At 40.4% G+C, this 22,702-nt stretch overlaps 2 protein-coding genes across 2 annotated transcripts in view; one reads left to right on the top strand and one right to left on the bottom strand.

Annotated features, from left to right (window-relative positions):
• Positions 1-22,702, bottom strand: part of nt5dc1 (5'-nucleotidase domain containing 1) — a 706,882-nt gene that overhangs the window by 449,884 nt on the left and 234,296 nt on the right. The window lies entirely within an intron of this gene.
• Positions 8,734-21,472, top strand: LOC137359943 (collagen alpha-1(X) chain-like). The gene is made up of 3 exons (XM_068025560.1): positions 8,734-8,833; positions 15,836-15,907; positions 19,638-21,472. Exons 1-3 carry the CDS (start codon positions 8,734-8,736, stop codon positions 21,470-21,472), a joined length of 2,007 nt encoding a protein of 668 aa, XP_067881661.1.

The raw sequence follows: 22,702 nt of genomic DNA, 5'->3' as shown, positions 1-22,702 counted from the left end.
AGTCTTTGGTCTTCCATTCACCACCAACCTGCTGCAGCTGTCAAACTGCTCAACCACTGCCCACCTACACTGTTGATATATTTATCTGCAATAAAACTTTTACTCTCTCCCATGCTGATTGTTTCCAACAGTATGGCCCACATCTTTTCATCCTCAAGTCTGAGGCATGCAGATTTGAGCACATCTTGCACACATCTGGTTTAGTCATTTATCATCAATGAGCTGTTGGCTTTATAATAGCATTCCATGAGTTGGAAGGTGCAGAGTTCAAACCCCTAACAGTGCTGGTGAGGGGAGATCAGAGCTCCTGCTCAAAAATCCAAATTGCCATCCAGCATCCAGAATACACACATCTGACGGGTTCCTGCCACCCCTTCCCCACGAGCAATCATCTTCGTCAACCCCTTTCCCCTAACCCCTCCACCTCCAGCAAGTTTAAGGAGCACCTGGATTGAGACCATCTATTCAGCTATCTCTGCTGCTCTCCCCCACTACCCCGGCTTACCAAGCCAAACATCTCTCCAGGTTCCCTTTTACCCTAGTCCTGAATTTGTATCTTTATTTAGCTTCTCCCCTATCTCCGAACTCATTTTGCTCATGAGACTGAACAGGTACCTCCTTCATCCGATCCTTGTTAAACTGACCACCCAATTTCCCTTCCTGCAACTTTACATTGTAAAGTTCTCACTCCTCAGACACAGTTCCTCTCATCATTCAAATTCAAAACTGCTATCATCACCGCCCTCTTCAAAAAACCCACCCTCAACCCTTCCTTCCCTGCAAATTACTACCACATCTCCAAAGTCCTTGAGCAAGTTGTCATTTCCCAAATCCATGCCCATCTTTTCCACTCCTTGTTGAAATCTGAACAGTCAGTTTTCTGTTCCTGCCAAAGCAGTTCTAATCAAAGACACAAATGACATCCTCTATGAGGTGATCACTGTGCATTTTTATCTTGTTCCATCAGCAGCCTTCAATACATTCAGCCACACCATCCTTCCCTAACACCTTTCCTCCATTGTTCAGCTCAGTTGGTTTCACTCTTACCAAGATGATCGTAGCCAGCAATAGCTTCTCTTTCTGTCCCTGCACCGCTATCTCCAAAGTCCCCCAAGAATCCATCCTTGGCCTCTCTCCTCTTCCTGATCTACATGCTGCCCATTGGCTACCTCTGAAGACGTGTATGCTGACAGCACCCAGTTCAAACTCTCCATTACCTGTCCCAATTTCTCCACTGCATCTATGCTGTCAGGCTTGTTGTCCAACATTCAGTCTTGGATGAGCCACAATTTCCTCCAGTTGAATGCTGGGAAGACCAAAATCATCATCTTTGGCTGCATCCTTATCACTGATTCCAGAATTAGTTTGCAATCTGACAGCAAGGGAACATGTTACAGATAGTCAGCATAATATTACTGAATTTAATATTAAGTCTGAAAAGGAGAAAGGAGAGTCACAAAACTATTGCAAACCCTAAAAGGCAAAAGGTCCCATCTGGCTCACATGTTAGCTGATATTGTTAACTGTTTCTCTCCTTTGGTATTTTCAAATCCTTTGTCATAATCCTTGACCCCTCCATCCTTGCAAACTACTGCCCCTCTCGAACCTCCCTTTCCTCTCTAAAGTTCTTGAACCTGATGTTGCTACCCAAATCAATATCCATCTTTCCAGGAATGCTATTGTTGAAATCCCTCCAATCAGATTTCCATCCCGCCACAGTAAAGAAATGGCTCTTACCAAAGTCACAAATGACATCCTATGTGATTAGAACAAAAGCAAACCTGTCCTTCTCTACCTGTCTGCAGCATTTGACATGTTTGACCACACCAACCTCTTCCAAGGCCTTTCTACTATTGTCCAGCTGTGTGGGTCTGCAATCATGTGGTTCCATTCCTATCTATCTAATCATAGCCAGAGAATCATCCAGCGGACTTGGACAGGCTAAATGAATGGGCAAAAACATGGTAGATGGAATATATCGTGAATAAGTGTGAAGTTATAGACTTTGATAGAAAAAAAAGACAGAATATTTCTTAAAGTGTGAGAGGTTGGGAAATCTTCTTTTTCTTCTTCTTTGGCCTCCTTGTCTCGAGAGACAATGGGTAAGCGCCTGGAGGTGGTCAGTGGTTTGTGAAGCAGTGCCTGGAGTGGCTATAAAGGCCAATACTAGAGTGACAGACTCTTCCACAGGTGCTGCAGATAAAATTGGTTGTCAGGGCTGTTACACAGTTGGCTCGCCCCTTGCCCTTCTGTTTTTTTTCCTGCCAACTGCTAAGTCTCTTCGACTCACCACTTTTTAGCCCCGCCTTTATGGCTGTCCGCCAGCTCTGGCGATTACTGGGAACTGACTCCCACGACTTGTGATCAATGTCACAGGATTTCATGTCGCATTTGCAGACGTCTTTAAAGCGGAGACATGGACGGTCGGTGGGTCTGATACCAGTGACGAACTCGCTGTACAATGTGTCCTTGGGGATCCTGCCATCTTCCATGCGGCTCACATGGCCAAGCCATCTCAAGCGCCGCTGGCTCAGTAGGGTGTATATGCTGGGGATGTTGGCCGCCTCGAGGACTTCTGTGTTGGAGATATGGTCCTGCCACCTGATGCCAAGGATTCTCCGGTGGCAGCGAAGATGGAATGAATTGAGACATCGTTCTTAGCTGACATACGTTGTCCAGGCTTCGCTGCCACAGAGCAAGGTACTGAGGACACAGGCTTGATACACTCGGACTTTTGTGATCCGTGTCAGTGCGCCATTTTCCCACACTCTCGTGGCCAGTCTGGACATAGCAGTGGACGCTGGTGTCCAAAGAGACCTGGGTGTCCTTGTTCATAGAATCAGAATCACAGAATTGTTACAGTGCAGAAGGAGGCCATTTGGCCCATTGTGTCCGCACCAGCTCTCCGAATGAGCAATTACCTCAGTTCCATTCCCCTGCCTTCTCCCCATAACCCAGCAGATTCTTCCTTTTCATATAACTGTCTAATTCCCTGTTGAATGCTTCAATTGAACCTTCCTCCACCATGTTCTCAGGCAGCGCATTCCAGACCTTAACCACACGCTGCATGAAAAAGTTTTTCCTCAAGTCACTTTTGCTTCTCTTACCAAATACTTTAAGTCTGTGCCCTCTCGTTCTCGCTGATGAGTCACTAAAAGCTCGTGTGTAGGTGCAGCAAGCAATTAGGAAGGCAAATGATATGTTGGCCTTCATTGCAAGGGGATTTGAGTACAGGAGTAAAGTTGTCTTGCTGCAATTATATAGAGCCTTGGTAAGACCGATGCTGGAGTATTGTGCACAGTTTTAGTCTCCTCATCTAAGGAAGGATATACTTGCCATAGAGGGAGTGGAACAGAAGTTCACCAGACTAATCCCTGGGACAGTGGGATTGTCTTGCGAGGAGAGATTGAGGAAACTGAGCCTGCATTCTCCAGAGTTTTGAAGAATGAGAGGTGATCTCATTGAAACTTACAAAATTCTGACAGGGCGTGACTGGGTGGATGTGGAGAGGATATTTCCTCTGACTGGTGAGTCTAGAACCAAACAAAGAATAAAGAACAAAGAACAGTACAGCACAGGAACAGGCTCTTCGGCCCTCCAAGCCTGTGTCGATCTTGATGCCTGTCTAAACTAAAACCTTCAGCACTTCCGGGGACCGTATCCCTCTATTCCCATCCTATTCATGTATTTGTCAAGATGTCTCTTAAACGTCGCTATCGTACCTGCTTCCACCACCTCCCCCGGCAGCAAGTTCCAGGCACTCACCACCCTCTGTGTAAAGAACTTGCCTCGCACATCTCCTCTAAACTTTGCCCCTCTCACCTTAAATCTATGTCCCCTAGTAACTGACTCTTCCATTCTGGGAAAAAGCTTCTGACTATCCACTCTATCCATGCCACTCATAACTTTGTAAACCTCTACCATGTCGCCCCTCCACCTCCGTCGTTCCAGTGAAAACAATCCAAGTTTATCCAACCTCTCCTCATAGCTAATGCCCTCCAGACCAGGCAACATCCTGGTAAACCTCTTCTGTACCCTCTCCAAAGCCTCCACGTCCTTCTGGTAGTGTGGCGACCAGAACTGCACGCAATATTCTAAGTGTGGCCTAACTAAAGTTCTGTACAGCTGCAGCATGACTTGCCAATTTCTATACTGTATGCCCCGGCCAATGAAGGTAAGCATGCTGTATGCCTTCTTGACTACCTTATCCACCTGCCACCAGGAGACATAATCTCAGAATAAGGGGTAGGCCATTTAAGACTGAAATGAGGGGGAATTTCTTCACTCAGAGGGTGGTGAATCTTTGGAATTCTCTACCCCAGAGGGCTGTGGAGGCTCAATTACATCAAGAGATATGGAGATAGTGCGGGAAAGTGACATTGTGGAAGATGATCAGCCATAATCTAACTGAATGGCCGAGCAGGCTCGATGACCTGAATGGCCTACTCCTGTTCCTATGTCATCGATGGCTTCTCTTCCTGCTCCCTCGGTTACCTCTGGAGTCCTCAAGGGATCTATCCTTGGCCCTCTCCCATTTCTCATCCACATGCTGCCCCTCGGAGACATCATCTCCACATTAGTTTCCACATGCATGCTGATGACACCCAACTCCACCTCGCCACCACCTCTCTTGACCCCTCCACTGCCTCTATATTGTCTGACATCCAGTACTGGATGAGCAAAAATTTTCTGCAACTAAATATTGGGAAGAACAAAGCCATTGTCTTTGGTCCCCGCCAAAAACTCCATTCCCCAGTCACTGACTCCATCCCTTTCCCTAGCAACTGTCTGAGGCTGAAACAGACTATTCACAACCTTGGTGTCATATTTTCCCCTGAAATGAGCTTCTGACCACATAATTGCACCATCACTAAGACCGCCTATTTCCACCTCCATAACATCACCCGATTCCATCCCGCCCTAGTTCATATGCTCCTGAAACCCTCATTCTGTGCTTTTATTACCTCTAGACTTAACTATTTCCACACACTATATAGTTGTTGTTATGCAGTTAAACACTAATGGTCAAAAAATGAGGAGAGACACAGTATTACGATATACGAAAAGATTCACACAAATCAAGGAAAAGTGGAAACCAAACAGACTGGGAGAGTTGCAAAATGCAACAAAGGGATACTAAAAATGTAATAAGAGGTGCCAAAAGAGCATATGAATGAGTGAGTAAGTTACCAAAATGTATCATCACAGACTGTGTGACTAAGCACATGGAGAAACATAAACTAATCGAAGAGAATCAGCATGCATTTGTAGCAGGGTAAGTTATATCTACAAAAGTGGAGCTAGCAGACAGAGTTGGGGATAAAGAGAATGTTCTCTAATTGGCAAGTGGTGTTCCAAAGGGATCGCTACAGGGGCCTCAGCTTTTCACCATCTATAACAATAACTTGAAGAAATGGTAGTTCTATTCAAGTTTGAAGATGGCACTAAGTTAGGAGACAAAGTTAAATTGCAAAGATTTGGAAGTTACAAAGAGATTTAGACAGATGAAATGAGTGGACGAAACAGATTGTATTTATATAGCACTTTAACATAATAAAGTATCCCAAGGCGCAGGAGTGTTATAAAGCAAAGTTTGACAATGAGCCACATGTAGCTATAATAGGGCCGATCACCAAAAGTTTGGTCAAAGAAGTTTTAAGGAGCACCTTAAAGGAGGAAAGAGACGTAGAGAGGTGGAGAGATTTAGGGAGGGAATTCCAGAGCTTAGGGCCTTAGCAACTGAAGGCATGGCCACCAACAGTGGAGCGATTAAAACAGCGGATGCTCAAGAAGCAGAATTAGAGGAGTTCAAATAGCTGAGGTTGTGGGGCTGGAGAAGATTACAGTGTTAGGGAGGGCCGAGGCCATGGAGGAATTTGAAAACAAGGATGAAAATTTTAAAATTGCTGTTGCTTAACCTGGAGCCAGTATACATCAGTGGGCAGGGGGTGAAAGGTGAAAAGGATTTGGTGCAAGTTAGGACATGGCCAGCAGAGTTTTGGCTGACCTCAAGTTTACAGAGAGTAGAATACGGGAAATCGGCCAGCAGTGCGTTGAAATAGTCAAGTCTTGAGGGAACAAAGGCATGGATGAGGATTTTAGCAGCAGATGAGCTGAGGCAGGGGCAGAGACGGGTGATATTTCTATGACTAGGCGGTCTTAGTGATGACACGGATATGTAGTTGGAAGCTCATCTCAGGTCAAATATGACACCAAGGTTGTGATTTAGCCTCAGACCATTGCCAGGGAGATCAGGGAAACCAGTGGCAGATGGAGTTCAATGTGGGAAGAGTGAGGTCATCTATTTTTGATCCAAGAAAAGCAAACCAGAATATTTTCTTCATGACAAGTTGTAATACTTGGAGGACTGTGGAGGAGCAAAAGGATTTGGGTTTGTAGGAAGGCAAATCACTAATATCTAGAGCATGTGTACAAAAAGGTTAATGGAATGTTGTCTCTTATCTTAAAGGGCCTGGAATGCAAAAGGGAGGAACTGATACTGCAATTGTACAGAGCCTTGGTCAGACTTTATCAAGTGTATTGCATTTAGTTTTTGTCACCTCACCTCAGGAAGGATACGCGGCCTTGGAGGGGGAACAGTGTAGCTTCACCGGAATGATACCATGACTTAAAAGGTTAAATTATTACAGGTTACATAAACTTGGCTTGTATTCCCTCGAGTTTAGAGGATTGGGGGTGATCTAATCATGATTAAAATGATAGAAGGATTCAATAGGGTAGATATAGAATAACTGGTTCCTATTGTGGGTGCACTCAGAATAAGGATGTATAATCTTCAAATTAAAACTTAAGTTATTTAGGGTGAAATCAAGAAGCACTTTTTCAGACAAAGCGTATTGGAAATCTGGTGCCTTCTCCCTCAAAACGCTATTGATGTTGGGTCTATTGAAATTTTCAAGACTGCGATCAATACATTTTTGATAGTAGGGCATCAAGGGATTATGGAGCAAAGTTGAAAAAATGGAGTTCACGTACATACCAGCCGCAATCTGACTGAATGGCAGAACAGGCTCGAGGGTCTAATGCTGTTCCTTTGTTTCACACCACCTCCCCCCCCTCCCCCCCCGACCCCCCCCAACCCCATCGCCGGCCACTGTCTCAGGTTGACCCAGAACCGTGGCATCGTTATGAAGACTATCTTACTCGCAATATTTTTAAAGACTATTATATACCTTAATGTTTACTGAAATTGATGCACAGAAGTAAATCACAGGAGGAAAAATCAACTAACGTTTATATCACCCAAACTCGATGTGTGAATCGATAATCCATTGCATCTTAAACTGTTTTAATCTCCGAATTATAGTGCTTGCAATTTAACATTTCAGTGACATCATCACAGTATATATGATTATTAAAATGCCATACTACACAAACGTTAAAATATTCAGGAGAAAGTAATCGCATCACAGAGCTTTAATTATGTTGTAAATTACAAGACCAAAACTCAGACTATTTCTTACTACCTGAACAACTTTACATTATTCTAACTGTAACCAATCTCATGTGTCTCTTGTTATTTCATTATTTATACAAGAATTACTGATACCAATCATACATTATTTTAAATGTCACTGAAGGAATATATTTGTGAATCTTAGCACCCATTATTTTCTCAATATATAGTTCTATTATCTTTGACACACACCATTCATCACTGCTCTACATTGTATAACGCATTTAAAGAATGCATATGGCATTCTGTTCTTTATGTTTCTTAATCTAGTCCTTTTTTTTTTACATATAATCACCAATTTGTTAATGACAATCACTGTTGCAAATCTTGGAACTAAATGGTTGAGAAATCTACCACTCAAATATGATCAGCTGATATAGAACTTCTGTACGTGTAGCTTTTAGATGTTGAAACTACAATTATACAAAAACAAGACTAATAACACAGATTTGCAAAACATTTACTGTTGTTTATGTCAGATTTCTAAATTCAAACAAATTAAAAACAAATTATGCAAGCCTTTTAAAACCCAATTCAGAAATCTGTACAACATTTGAAACTGTCTGCATGAGAAGAGCAATGCCAAAGAAGGCAAGGCAACTCAAACCAGAAGAACCACTAACCTGATACAACTTGTCAATGTGAAAAATGAAACAGCATAATTGGTACTTGCATTTCAAAGGAGGAGCTTTAGAATTTACTGTTGTGTGAGTAAGCTTTCTCATATATAAATAGCAACATGCATTGTTTTTGAAAACACTTCTTCATCAGACACCCCACTATTTCAAAGGATAAATTATTGGGAGACTACATTGAACCAAGATTTTGGAGATAAAATATGTTGGTATGTTTGAATTTCAATTTGAATTAAGACTAGCATGAGGTCAAACATTAATTGTCATTCTGCTTGCAAAGTACTTCATATACTCTATATTAAGAGCATGTTAAGGCACTGATACTAAGTGTGGACGATATACTCAATATCCTGACAAACTACTGTAGTGTTTCTCGTGCTATAGTGTGAAGAATTAAATTATGTTTGAAAACTAAATGATCTTAATCTTTCAAATATTAAGATTAATACTATGTTTCTTTGTTTTTACAAAGCAATATTTTGATCCTGATAGTCTACATTCTGCCAGTATTTTTACCCTTTCAAAACTGTATATGTAAAGTAATTATATTAGTTTATATCTTCCTTTCTATCATTGTTCAGAAAAAATTCTGTCAATACTTTACAGATCTGAACTACAAACATGGCTCTAAGAGAGAGTGGTGCCCTTCTGTTGCTATTGTCTGTTACCTTGGTCAATGGACTTGGATATTATAGATATAATAATGCACATAATCCTACTGGTAAGTGTTCATGTTGTGATCAGTGAGTTTCAATAAGCAAAATAATCCAAGTCGACAGAAAACATGGGGCAGCTCTTAATGTATTTCAGACCTTTGTTACTAGTTTCATTTTAGTCTGAAGACTCTGAACTACATTTCAGACAACCAATTTTTAATATTCACATTCCTCCTCCCTCTCCCCACCACTTTGTTTTTCAAAATTCTCCATGTAAGGTCCCCACAACATGCATCCACTTTTAAAGTGGGAAGACAATCCATTCATGCCTCTATTGTTGCACTTTTGCAGACAGTATGGAATGCAAAGGAGGGTACAGGTTGATGTACTCTCCAATTGTCTGTCCCTCCCAAAGGAGAATGCCTCACATACTCCCCAGACAACCAGGGTGAGACTAGGACACTCCTGTACGAACTTGCAGCCAACTAAACACTGGAACAACATGCTGGTGCACTGCTCCATCAAAACCATAACTCGTGCTATCTTAATTGAAATCACCTCTGTGAATGTGGATAATAGATTTGAATAAAGTATTTGGCTACCACCATACTGCACACCATGGGTCATGATGATTATGGGTCAGGATTCCTGTCAGAAAAACAGTTTTCTGTTATTGAGTATACAAGGACTATACAATTTATGCATTCTAAATAACTGTGCACGTCTCTTGCAAGTCACAGAACATTAGTTATTCCACAGGCATTGTCAGCATCTTGGCTTATTTAAACCTTAAGAACATGGATTATCTCCAGCTGCACTGGCGCATACATCCTCAGAAACTAGTCATTGTCAGTAAATGCATGGTTATTTGTAGGTGTTTGAAGATGACACAACATATAATGTGAAAAACAAACACCTAATGTTGCTCATTCTTGTTTAAGAAATGTCTGATAGATCACAAGATTGAAATTGCAATAAAATTTGAAATAAATATTATCTGTACAAAACATTATTTTCACAGATAGAAAAACAAGAAATGCTAGAAATACTCAACCGGTCTGGCAGCATCTGTGGAGAGAGAAGCAGAGTTAATGTTTCAGGTTAGTGACCCTTCTTCAGAACTGACCTGAAACGTTAACTCTGCTTCTCTCTTCACAGATGCTGCCAAATCTGCTGAGTATTTCCAGCATTTCTTGTTTTTATTTCAGATTTCCAGCATCTGCAGTATTTTGCTATTATTTTCACGGTATTGTGAACTTAAATTCCAGTGAAAATAGTGTTTAAAAACCTGCAGAAAAACAGTGATTACAGTACTGCCGGTTCCAGAAAGGGGGAGTAGGGAAAAGGGTACGCGGTTGTCTATGGGAAGCAGCTGGCTAGTGTTGCATAGTGGAATTGGGAGGTTAAATATTCTGGAGTTTTTGGATATTTTGGAATTGAAGGCATTTCTGAAGAAAACCTACATTTGAGAAAGTTAAAGTCTGTCTGCTCAGTGACCCCAATCGACAATGCTTCAATTTCAAAATTCCTATCCTTGTTTTCAAATTGTTGCATGGCCTCACCCCATCCTATCTCTGTAACCAGCCCTACAACCCTATAAGACCTCTGTGCTCATCGAACTCTGGCCTCTTGCGCATCAGCAATTTGCATCACTTTATCACTGGTGGCCCCATACCTTCAACTGCCTGAGCTCTGAAATTGCCTCCTTAAACCTCTCTGACTCTCTTCCTCTCTACCTCCTTTCGGACACACCTTAAAACCTACCTCTTTGACCAATGCTTTCTGTCACCTTTCCCAATATCATGTAGTGTAGTTCAGTGTCAAATTTTGTTTGCTAACTCTCCTGTGAGGTGCCTTTGCTTTTACTTTGTTAAAGCTGCTATATAAATATAAGTAGCTGTAGTTATATGTGGTCCATGAAGGAGTGGCTCTATTTTAATAAAGTAAGCATGGTAAGGAAGGTGGCTTAATAATGGAGTTTTCAATCAGAATAGATTGTGAAAACTAGCCTAAACATATTTGCATGACAGTGAGTTACAGTCAATGTTGTTCAAGGAACACAAAGGAATAGAAGGGGAACTTAACTCTTTAAACACTTAAAAGTTATTTTACAACTGCTCATTTAGAACATTAGAACATTACAGCACAGTATAGGCCCTTCAGCCCTCGATGTTGCGCCGACCTGTGAAACCATCTGACCTACACTATTCCATTTTCATCCATATGTCTATCCAATGACCACTTAAATGCCCTTAAAGTTGGCGAGTCTACTACTGTTGCAGGCAGGGCGTTCCACGCCCCTACTACTCTCTGTGTAAAGAAACTACCTCTGACATCTGTCCTATATCTATGACCCCTCAACTTAAAGCTATGTCCCCTCGTGTTTGCCATCACCATCCGAGGAAAAAGGCTCTCACTATCCACCCTGTCCAACCCTCTGATTATCTTATATGTCTCTACTAAGTCACCTCTTCTCCTCCTTCTCTCTAACGAAAACAACCTCAAGTCCCTCAGCCTTTCCTCGTAAGACCTTCCCTCCATACCAGGCAACATCCTAGTAAATCTCCTCTGCACCTTTTCCAAAGCTTCCACATCCTTCCTATAATGCGTTGACCAGAACTGCACGCAATACTCCAGGTGCGGCCGCACCAGAGTTCTGTACAGCTGCAGCATGACCTCGTGGCTCCTAAACTCGATCCCCCTACTAATAAAAGCTAACACACCATATGCCTTCTTAACAGCTCTATTAACCTGGGTGGCAACTTTCAGGGATTTATGTACCTGGACACCAAGATCTCTCTGCTCATCTACACTACCAAGAATCTTCCCATTAGCCCAGTATTCTGCAATCCTGTTACTCCTTCCGAAGTGAATCACCTCGCACTTTTCCGCATTAAACTCCATTTGCCATCTCTCAGCCCAGCTCTGCAGCCTATCTATGTCCCTCTGTAACCTACAACATCCTTCGGCACTATCCACAACTCCACCGACCTTCGTGTCATCCGCAAATTTACTAACCCATCCTTCTACACCCTCATCCAGGTCATTTATAAAAATGACAAACAGCAGTGGCCCCAAAACAGATCCTTGCGGTACACCACTAGAAACTATACTCCAGGATGAACATTTACCATCAACCACCACCCTCTGTCTTCTTTCAGCTAGCCAATTTCTGATCCAAAGCACTAATTCACCTTCAATCCCATACTTCTGTATTTTCTTCAATAGCCTACCGTGGGGAACTTTATCAAACGCCTTACTGAAATCCATATAGACCACATCCACGGCTTTACCCTCATCCACCTGTTTGGTCACCTTGTCAAAAAACTCAATAAGGTTTGTGAGGCACGACCTACCCTTCACAAAACCGTGCTGACTATCTCTAATGAACTTATTCTTTTCAAGATGATTATAAATCCTATCTCTTATAACCTTTTCCAACATTTTACCCACAACCGAAGTAAGGCTCACAGGTCTACTCACATTTGAGTAGCATTGTTTTAATATGTGACCTATAAAGATTAAAAAAATGTTTTAAAAATTGAAAATTATAATGTACTGATATTATCTTCTAGTATAGGTTGCATATCGTTGTCAATTCTGAACATTTATTTAAATACATTCTTTTCATCCCTAAATTTCTCACTGTGTTACAGACAGTACAGTACTCCTATTATAAATCAACATTTAATATGTACTTATTTACCCGTTTAGAAGAAAAACAGACAAGTTTACAACCATATACATCAAATATCCAATGATGTAATAATCAAGCATATTATGTCCACACTGCCACGATATCATTTAACTTCTGCAATGAGGTTATGTTATAGTATAATAGCAGTTATATGATACACAATGGCCAGGATTGTTCTAATCTTCCTGCAGGTGAGTTATCACAAAATCTCCAGAAAATCTTATTAGCATATACCGAAATGTAAAAACCAACATAAAATTTCGGGGCTCGTGCCATATTCCTTCCTTAAGTGCCCTTTTATGCATGTAAATTAAATGTTGAAGCCTTCAAACCATCATTTATACAAATTAAGTGCAGCATTTAAAAAAAAAATGTGATCATGGAAGTTTTTCAATTTTGAATGCGAATCATTCTGATGCCATAAAGATGCAGTTGAAGATACAGCAAAACATTATAGGTCTTGGTGAGGAAAAATTTTTTAAAATTGCACAGAACACCAGAAATACATCTTTGCATCCCAAGGCGCCTAAACATACAGCATAAATTGAGGAAATTGACATGAGCTATACTTCATCATTGGGATGGAGTTAAGTTAATGAATAGCAGAATGTTTCAGCGAAGATTTCAAAGAAGCGAGGGCATTCCACAAGAGTACCAATATAAGCGAAAACAATGACTTTATACTGTATGAGAAGAGAGTGCTGATTGGTCAAGACATTGCCCAGAGTCAAGCTGCCTGGTTTAAATTTCAAACAAAGCTTGGCAGTTAACTGTCAGTCACCATAAACTGGTGCATTCTCCATGGCTACGTCTCTACCAATCAGAGTTCACTTGCCAACCAATCAGCGCTCTCTTCTTATACAGCATAAAATTGTTGTTTTCCCTTACATTGATATTCTTGCGGATTGTCCTGATGAGTGCAAGATGAAAAGCTTCGACAACACGTCTCTATTTTCAGCAATGTTACATCATACTTACGGCGCTGTTTCGGAAACGTTTTCAGCAAATTCCAGGCTGACGAGATTTTCATGTACAAAATGCTACAACCTCACAACAAAATGCTGTGATGGCAAAGAAATTTCACTGACATCAACAATCTGAGCATTTTGTCAGTTAATTCCCACTTAGAATTTAATTTCTGCACCTAAAGTTGTTCTGAATTAATTTTTGAACACAGGGTATAAGCAGAATACATGAGTGACTGTGGACTATGCTGCTGACAGTAACACATTGTTACTTTTGAGTATTAGGCAGATTACTTGCAAGATATAAAGTGTATGGCTGATCATCAGTTACGTATCCTGTACTTATGCAACTGGTTCATACTATGTAATATCTACTGCACAGAGTGACATGGAACCGATCAGCCAATAAGTACCAAGCAGGTATGAAAACTGCCATTGAAGAATCAACAGTCAGTAAATAACTATTAATAAAACAATAGGCCAGAAGGAGAATAGGGACAAACAAAAGCAAAAAATAAACTGAAAATTCTACTGACTGTGATTTTGTATAAAATAAATTGATATTGCATATTTGCAATAAAGAAACTAAAAATAATTGTGCTGGAAGTTAAGACTCTCATTATATTTTTAAGGAATCTCCTAATTTAAATTTGTTCACTATTTCTCTGAATAACTGTTGTTGTTGGTATCACCTGATCACTGTCTCTTAATTTACCTTTTCCTCAACCTTGGTTCCTGCCTGGATGATGCTCCTTAGGCTTTCACCTAGGTCTTTCAATTGTACTTTTTTTTCCAAATGCCTCTGTCAATTAAAATAATGTGCTCCAATAAAGAAAAAAAAAATTACTCAAAAATACTGCAAAATATTTAAAACCTACTTCAGTACAATTTTTGATTTAGATGGCAAATATTGGTTGTCATAAAAAATGTAACATTGTAATTTCTCGTCCTTTCGAGTTTAAATTGAATATGCCTGCCTAATTGTAGTTAAGAATATTGTATTGGTTTCACATAGCTGGCAGATATACCACAAGATAATTAAATTCAGAAGTAGACAACAGTAAAATTTTCTGCCTAAAAGATTTAGCTACTTAAGCATGGCTTGAAGCATTATTTTTAATTCCACTATGCTTGTTAACTAATATAATTATGCAAAGAAATTATCAACAGAAATTAAATAATTTTCAGGAAGGCAAGTCATTCTTCTGCTTATCTTTATTATTTAAATCATTACTGCTTGTAAGGCTTAGTAGGTAGCAATCTTGCCTGAGTCAGAAGGGTGTGGAATGAGCTCACAGTCTAAGCAGACAGTCCATTGCAGTACTAAATGAAGGTGGTATTATCGGTGGTGAAATGTTTGCCTGTCTATACTAAATTCAACCCAAAGCATCGATTTTATTGAGACAAAAAATAAGAATATGAAGAAGCCCTAAACATGTTTTAGTCTTTGCAAAGTTATCACCAAAAGGATTCTGGACCACAAATATTTTGGGACAAGCATCAAAATATTTGAAAATTAAATGCTCAACCATAACCATGTTTTACTGAAATAAAAGACAGTTTCTCTTTTACATTTATTATGGCTCCCTGTCTTTTGTAAATAAGAATGTATTTCTTTAAACAATAAACAGCGTGAAGCTCTAAGTACAGATGAACTAAAGGTCAGTTACTGTGTTCTAGCCCATTTTGGCTACTTCTCATCTTCAAAGCTGTACCCAAAGGTTTGTTTGCAAAGTTTCCTGTTTTGAGGGTGGCCATCAAAAACATGGGTGCGTCTCTTGAATTTTCTGTTTACTTTTTATTCATGTACAACTCAATTAAAAATCAATACAAAATGTTTTTAAAAACAATGAATTATAATTAAACCCTCAATGTGCTTCATTTATTTAAAAATAGGTTATGGTTACAACAAAACCTCCTCCTAGAGAAGTAATGCAAAGCAACTTCACAGGCGAATCCTTGAGGAGGAAAGGGAAAGAAACACTAAAAAAATTTAAACGTCCAAGGTGTCAAAAGTGAATATTTTATAAAAGAAAGTTATTTGTAATTTTTCAAATTCAGTATAGCCTTTATTCAGCTTTTCATGCTTTAACAAAAAACAGAATTAGCCTTGCCAAACAAAAATTCTACTCTTTCAATCTTGTACAAAATATAAGCTCTGAAAATGACATTAGTTATTTGTGTACAACTGAGAAACCTTATCTATTACAATCATACCTTACTTATTTCTTCTTTATAACTGAACACAACCTTCTGCATAAGTTATTGCCGTAGACCCCCCCCAAAAAAAAATGTTTGTGGCAACTACCATTTCCAGACTTTATTTTTGTGCTTGTACATGAACCCAAAGTAACAAATGAAAGATTCAAAAAGTTCCACTGTGTTTTGTTGACTTCCCTAAACAGGTTATCGAAACAGAGACAGAAGTTCAGAAAGTTCAGAAGAAAATCGAACACCCGTTATCTCTGGTCCCAGAGGTGAGAAATGGATAGTTTTACCAACAGAACTAAGAGTCCATCATTAACTTTCAATATCAAAAAGATTATTGTAGGAGTGCGCCCAAATCTGGCGTATGCACACACTTCTTTTCAAGTAACACGTGCTTCCTGTGACGCTTTCCCATCATACCTATTTCCATTATGGTTTTCTGTCAGAATTAAACTTACCTATTTACTTTACTTACCTCCGAATGAGTCCTCCAAGTCTGACTTTTAAAGTGAGTGTTGGCTACTTATCTCTGTGGTGCCATAAACGATCTTAGAACTCCAACATCCCACCTCCCCTTCCTGCCCCTTCACCGCTATTATTTTTCTACCATCACCTTTCCCTGCTATAACTGAATCCTTTCACCACAACTTCAAACCCCATCTTTGCCACTTCCTTCCTTTTGCAAACTGAACTCCCACTATCATAACCACCCCTTCCTTCCACAGTGCTGATTTTAAAAGTACTGCTTGAAGAACTTGAAAGTGGCTCCCAAAAATAGTTGGGAATCTGGCTTTTGTGCAGGAGAGTGTCTGTAGGAGCTCAGCTAAGTATTTTAAAAAATACAGGTTTCATGGCTGCTTGGGAACCCTTTTTAAGAACTCCCTTTCCACCACAACCTGACTCACTCTGGCACTGCTGTCAATCTGACCCATCCCCATCATAACTAGACCTCCTCCTGTTAATAAATTCTGAGCTCCAACGCACATGTCAAAGTCGTATCAGTTTCTGATTACAAAGGAGCGTGAAGTCCAGTCATGCCAGAGAAACTGGGAGAGAAAAAGGGAAAGTCCTATAATCTTCGGATCAGGATTTATTTAAATGGATAACAAAAGCCTTCTGCACCATGACCAGCCTCAAAACAAAAAAAAAAGCCTTTTTATCAACAGCAATCTGCTACCCCTCCTGGTATTCCCATAGGAACATGAGTCGGCCATTAAACCTCTCTAGCCAGTCCCACCATTCAATTAGATCATGGTTAATCTGTATCTCAACTCAATTTAACCACCTTGGTTCCAGATTTCCACTCTCTTTTGCGTGAATAAGTGCTTCCTGATATTAACCCAAAGTTTCTCTCTATCTATCCAATCCTTTAATCATTTTTATTACTTCAATTAGATCACCCCTTAATATTCTATATTCAAGAGAATACAAGACTATTCCATGCAACCTGTCCTCATAATTTAACCCTTTTAGCGCTTCCCACAACCAGCAACATCTCTCTCCAATGCTTACACTCTAGTACACTCCGCACCCAACCCAGTGCTGCCATAATCTGAAAATCATCTCCCACGGCTATCAGATTCTGATACCTCATTCTAGCATTCCATAATAACCTCCCTGATCTATCAGACCCTTGCACTCCATAGCTGCTGCTGTCACTCTCCAGAACCTCCCTCTCAATATTGTCAACCTATGTGGGCCCCAAAGCCAGTTACTGCTAGGCATTTGAATCTGAAATCTGAAGCACCTTTTCTGACATTCTCTGCATCTTTGAGTTTTTAAAAAAAGGGAAACAATTAACTATTTCATTTAGTAGCAAACAAAACCACTGATTCATAGTTTCCAAACCAATATGCACATCATTATAAAGCACAAGCCCAAAAGTATCTCTAAAATTATAATACTTTGTAAAAAAAATACAATTTGACTTATTCAATTGCCATAAGTCCAATAATTTAAGCTGATCATTTTTGCACAATAAATAGCAACACCACATTTTTCTGAAACTCCTTATTGACAAGCTCAAAGCAGCAAATTGAAACTAAAGAAATTAGCAATGTGCAAATCAGAATCAGGAAAGCACTAGCCAACAATCAATGACAACTAAGGAGTAATGAAACCAAAGAAAAAAAGTAGGCAAATCAATTTAATCATTCAGAATCAGCTACCTCTCCCCTCTATGCTACTACTCCAGGATTCCTCCTTCCTAGCCCTGACACATTCTACAATACCCTTTTTGTACCTAAACACATTCTCCAATATTATCATATTTAGAATCTTTTATCCCACAACACTGCAAGGTCTCAGTACTTCCCTGCAATATTCCAAGACCATAGGGCACACCCCTACTGTCCCAAACCCTTTGTATAAGTTTATGCATCATTTAAATCCCAAGAAAGCCAGCCCAAAAGTCATGAGACTATTGAGAAATCAGTGCTTTCTAAATGGAGCTGCAGCATGTGGTTCACAGCCAATAATATAACTAGATCATTTCCCTACAGCTTCCCAAATAAAAATGTGTCATTAAATGGATGACATTTTGGTCGGAAGTATAAGGAGGCCATCTACTGCTTGTATAGAGTCTGAATGGGGTAGAGAAGCAAAGGGATCTGGAAGTACAGATACACAAATCACTAAAAATCATGATGCAGGTTAATGAGGCCATTAAAAAAAAACAAACACTGTGGTTAATTTCTAGAGGGATAGAACTGAAAAACAGAAAATTTATGTTAAATTGTGGTTAAACCACATTTCGAGTACGGTGCACAGTATTAGTCTCCATATTACAAAAAAGATATAGAGACATTGGAGAATGTGGGAAAAATATTCACAAGGATGATACCAAAACTGAGGGACTATACTTAACAGGGAAGGCTGAACAGGTTTGGATGCTTTTCTCTAGAAAAGAAATAGCTAAGAGGTAGTAGTAACCTTATAGATCTCTTTCAAGATATGAAATGGTTTGATAGGGTAGACTAAAAAAAAAGTTTCTACTTGTGGGCGAGTCTGAAACTAGAGGTCAAAAACTTAAGGTGGTAAACTAATAAATCCAACAGGGAATTCAGGAAAATCACATTTACCCTAAGAGTGGTAAGAATGTGAAGTGCGCTACCACAAGAAATAGCTGAATCGGATTGACGTGTTTAAGGGGAAGCTAGATGAGCATGAGAAAGAAAGGAATAGAAGGATAATGCTGATGAAGTTAGATGAAGAGAGGTAGGAGGAAGCTCATGCAGAGCACAAATGCTGGCTTAGACCAGTTGGGCCGAATGGCCTGTTTCTGTGCTGTACACTGACATAACTCGATGCAACAATTTACTAGATCACTGTAAGCAAAGAATTTGCAATATAAAACTATAAATAATATACACAGATAGGAAAAATAGTCAGAGTGTTGTAGAACATATAAGAGAATGAAAATATTGGGTTTTTCTCTTGGTGTATAAAGTTACTTAATTTGTGGGCTGCTGCAAGTTTGGCAATCACAAAAAAGTACAGCCACACTCATTATGGGCAAAATAAAACAAATACACCATCTTGGTTCACTTTTGTAACTTGTACAAAACCAGCACGCCAATATATAGTTAATTCTGTTTAACTGCATATCTGCAAAACATATTCCACATGAATTTTAAAACATGAATTTAACTCTATTTCTAAGGAACTCTATTCTGTTCAGCAGCTGGGTAACTGGCCTGAACTGCACTTTTTCAAATACAATCCTCCATTATTCCTCAACAAAGGTGTTCTTAATATCTCATTGCTCACTACCTAGTATAGCTCATCTTTCCAAGTTGTTAATTATTGCAAACATACATTATTTTTCAAAACCACTTTTTTTTATTGATTATCCAAAATGTGGTCCCTAGATACATATAGAAAGATAATACTGTAATCAGTCATACTATTACAATGAGGAAACTTTGAAGCTCTTAATATAAATATGTCTTAATACTATAATCTAAAGCAAATCTCCTCTTTTTATATTAACATTAACAGTTAGATGGCATCGCGGACCAGTAGGTCCTCCAGGGCCACGAGGTCTACCAGGTCCACCCGGATACCCAGGAAAATCAGGTGCTGGCATTCCAGGACCAGCTGGTCCTCCAGGGCAGTCAGGACCACCAGGGCTGCCAGGCATTGGAAAGCATGGTATTCCAGGAGCACCAGGAAAGCCAGGTGAAAGAGGATTTCCTGGATCAAAAGGCAGCATGGGACCACATGGGATGCAAGGACAGAAAGGTTTTCCAGGGCCAAGAGGATATCCTGGGCCAACTGGATTGTCAATTCCTGGTAAACCGGGTCCACCAGGGCCAGCAGGTTCTTCAGGAGCAACAGGACCACCTGGAGAAAAAGGAGAACAAGGGTATCCTGGCCATATTGGTGCAAAGGGAGAAAAAGGAGTTGGAATTCCAGGGCGTCCAGGTGGAAGAGGTCCTCCAGGATTACCAGGGCCACAGGGAATCCGTGGTGAACCAGGATATGGAAAACCAGGAGCCCCTGGCCATTCTGGTCCACAAGGAGAAAAAGGTGAAAAAGGCACAGCAGGTCCACCTGGATATTCCGGTGAACCAGGTCAGAGAGGCCTTCCAGGACTACCTGGGCCATCAGGAATTGGAAAGCCTGGAGAAGATGGCACACCAGGGTTGCCAGGACCGCCTGGACTCAAGGGCCCTCCTGGTCTACAAGGTTTACAAGGTGCACCTGGACTTCCTGGTTTTGGAAGACCAGGTTTACCAGGACTTAAAGGGGACCCCGGTACCCCAGGTCTGGCTGGATACCCTGGAGAGAAAGGAGAAAAAGGTGCACCGGGCAATCCAGGGAGCTCGGGAATGTTAGGGCCATCTGGTCCCCCTGGGCCATCAGGTCTAAGAGGTGCAACTGGTCCACCAGGTGCACCAGGAGTAAAAGGGGAACAAGGTGCAAGAGGTGCACAAGGGTATCCAGGATCAAAGGGCGAAATAGGCCCAGGAGGTGCCCCAGGAAAATCAGGAGTTCCAGGAGAACCTGGTGCACCAGGTGCAGAAGGACCAAGGGGATTACCTGGCCAAAAAGGTGCTATCGGACCTGTTGGGCCACTTGGTAAAGTAGGTGATAACGGTCTTCCAGGTCTTCCAGGTCCACCAGGATTCCCAGGTGAAGGTGGATTAATTGGACCTGCTGGACCACCAGGTCCACGTGGTCTGCCTGGATTTCAAGGTCCACCAGGATATCCTGGAGAAAAAGGAGATCCAGGACCTGAAGGCCCACCTGGACCTCCAGGTCGCTTTTCTGGCCTTCATGCAAAAGAGTCTCAGGGACCACCAGGGCCTCCAGGAGAAAGTGGCCCCCCAGGTCCACCTGGACTCCCTGGTCCACCAGGGCCCCCAGGAGAAATTGTACAACCAGGAAAATATGGAGGCTATAATGGTTATGTAACACCAGGAGTCATTAATTCGTATCCAGCTTTCACAGCCATTCTTTCAGAATCTTTTCCAGCTGTAAGACAGCCAATAGCGTTTAACAAAATAGTAGCCAATCAAAATAATAATTATAATCCATCAACTGGGATATTTACATGTGAAATACCAGGCATCTATCAATTTTTTTACCATATACAAGTCAAAGGAGGAAATGTTTGGGTTGGACTATTCAAAAATAATGAACCAGTAATGTACACATATGATGACTATACAGAAGGTTATGTTGATCAAGCCTCAGGAAGTGCTATAATACAGTTACATGTAAATGACCAGGTTTATGTTCAGTTACCTTCAGAAGAGTCTAATGGTTTATATTCCTCTGATTATATGCATTCATCCTTCTCTGGGTTTTTAATTAGTCAAACTTTTTGATAATCCTCCCCTACCCCACCCTGGTGGTGAGCTGCCTGTGCACTCCTGCTGAGTACCGGCAGCTCACACAAAATATCGCACTAAGGCCCGACGACGAAAATGGCACGGGCCTCCCGCTGGAGCCATCAGGCAGACATAGGATAGACCCTGCCCACCACCTGTTTCCAAAGTGCCTTTTCAAACCGTCACATTACTGTTTCTGGATGTATGGCATTAGGTTTTGCACTGTCTAACAGTAGTTCATTGAAAGTACATCATGTAAGAAATATGTATTTGCACTTATATGTCAGTTTTAAAGTAGATTTAGCACCAGTCATGTCCATCCTAACCTACAGAAAAGGAGCTGAGAATTCTTATCATGTTGAATAATGTTGAATAATAGTTAAAATTTATTGCTTCAAAGGTTTAAAATTCTATATCAAACATTAGCTTACTCCTACGACTTCACTAACTGAATAATAGATGATATTAGTCCACGTCAATGGGAAATATCCAGGTCCCTTCAAATGAAACCTAGAAGTGTTTTCCAAAGAAATATAACATGCAGCCACTTTATTCTCTGGCTGCCACAAAATAAGAAATCTCACACTGAATCAGGTTTAAAGTAGCAAGTGCTAATTTTACTGAAATATCCTTCAACAAATTGGTTTTCTCATATTATGTTGTCTTGTCCTGAAGTGATACAAAATAAATAGGAACTGTAAAAAGCTTGTTTATTTCTGCTTTCTACACTGCCATACTCAAAACCAACCTGATAACAACAATTATCTCTCAGAAGTGATGAATTCTAAACCTACAAAGCAATTATGTCAAAATTAAATCATTGGAGGTTGCTTTTAGTTAATATTGATGCTAACGCATTGACTGGAGCAATGGGAATCAACGTTGAAAAACTGAATGGCGGACTACAAAGTCAACTTTAATAAACCCAAGGTCCTCCTGTTAGAAAACACTTTATTATAAAAATTGAACGGCATTTATAACCATAAAGCTGTTTATTATTTCAAAGTTTGTATTTTATATATGAAAAACAAATAAAATTGTTTATGATGCTATTCTAAATGTCACTTACTTCTATTCAACCAGAATTACGGAAAATAGCTACTAGTGCTGAGCCACAAACTGGTAAGAAGTGGGCCCATGCTTTCTAAGGAGATGGTGCAAACTGGGGTTTCACTGGCTGTGGGGTACTTAGGTAGAACTGACTGTCCACACCATTTGCCCTGCATC

This window comes from Heterodontus francisci, chromosome 3 (assembly GCF_036365525.1).
Source record: "Heterodontus francisci isolate sHetFra1 chromosome 3, sHetFra1.hap1, whole genome shotgun sequence".
Lineage (NCBI taxonomy): Eukaryota > Metazoa > Chordata > Chondrichthyes > Heterodontiformes > Heterodontidae > Heterodontus > Heterodontus francisci.
The sequence above is the reverse complement of the archived record's forward strand: the minus strand, read 5'-3'. Positions and strand labels throughout refer to the sequence as shown.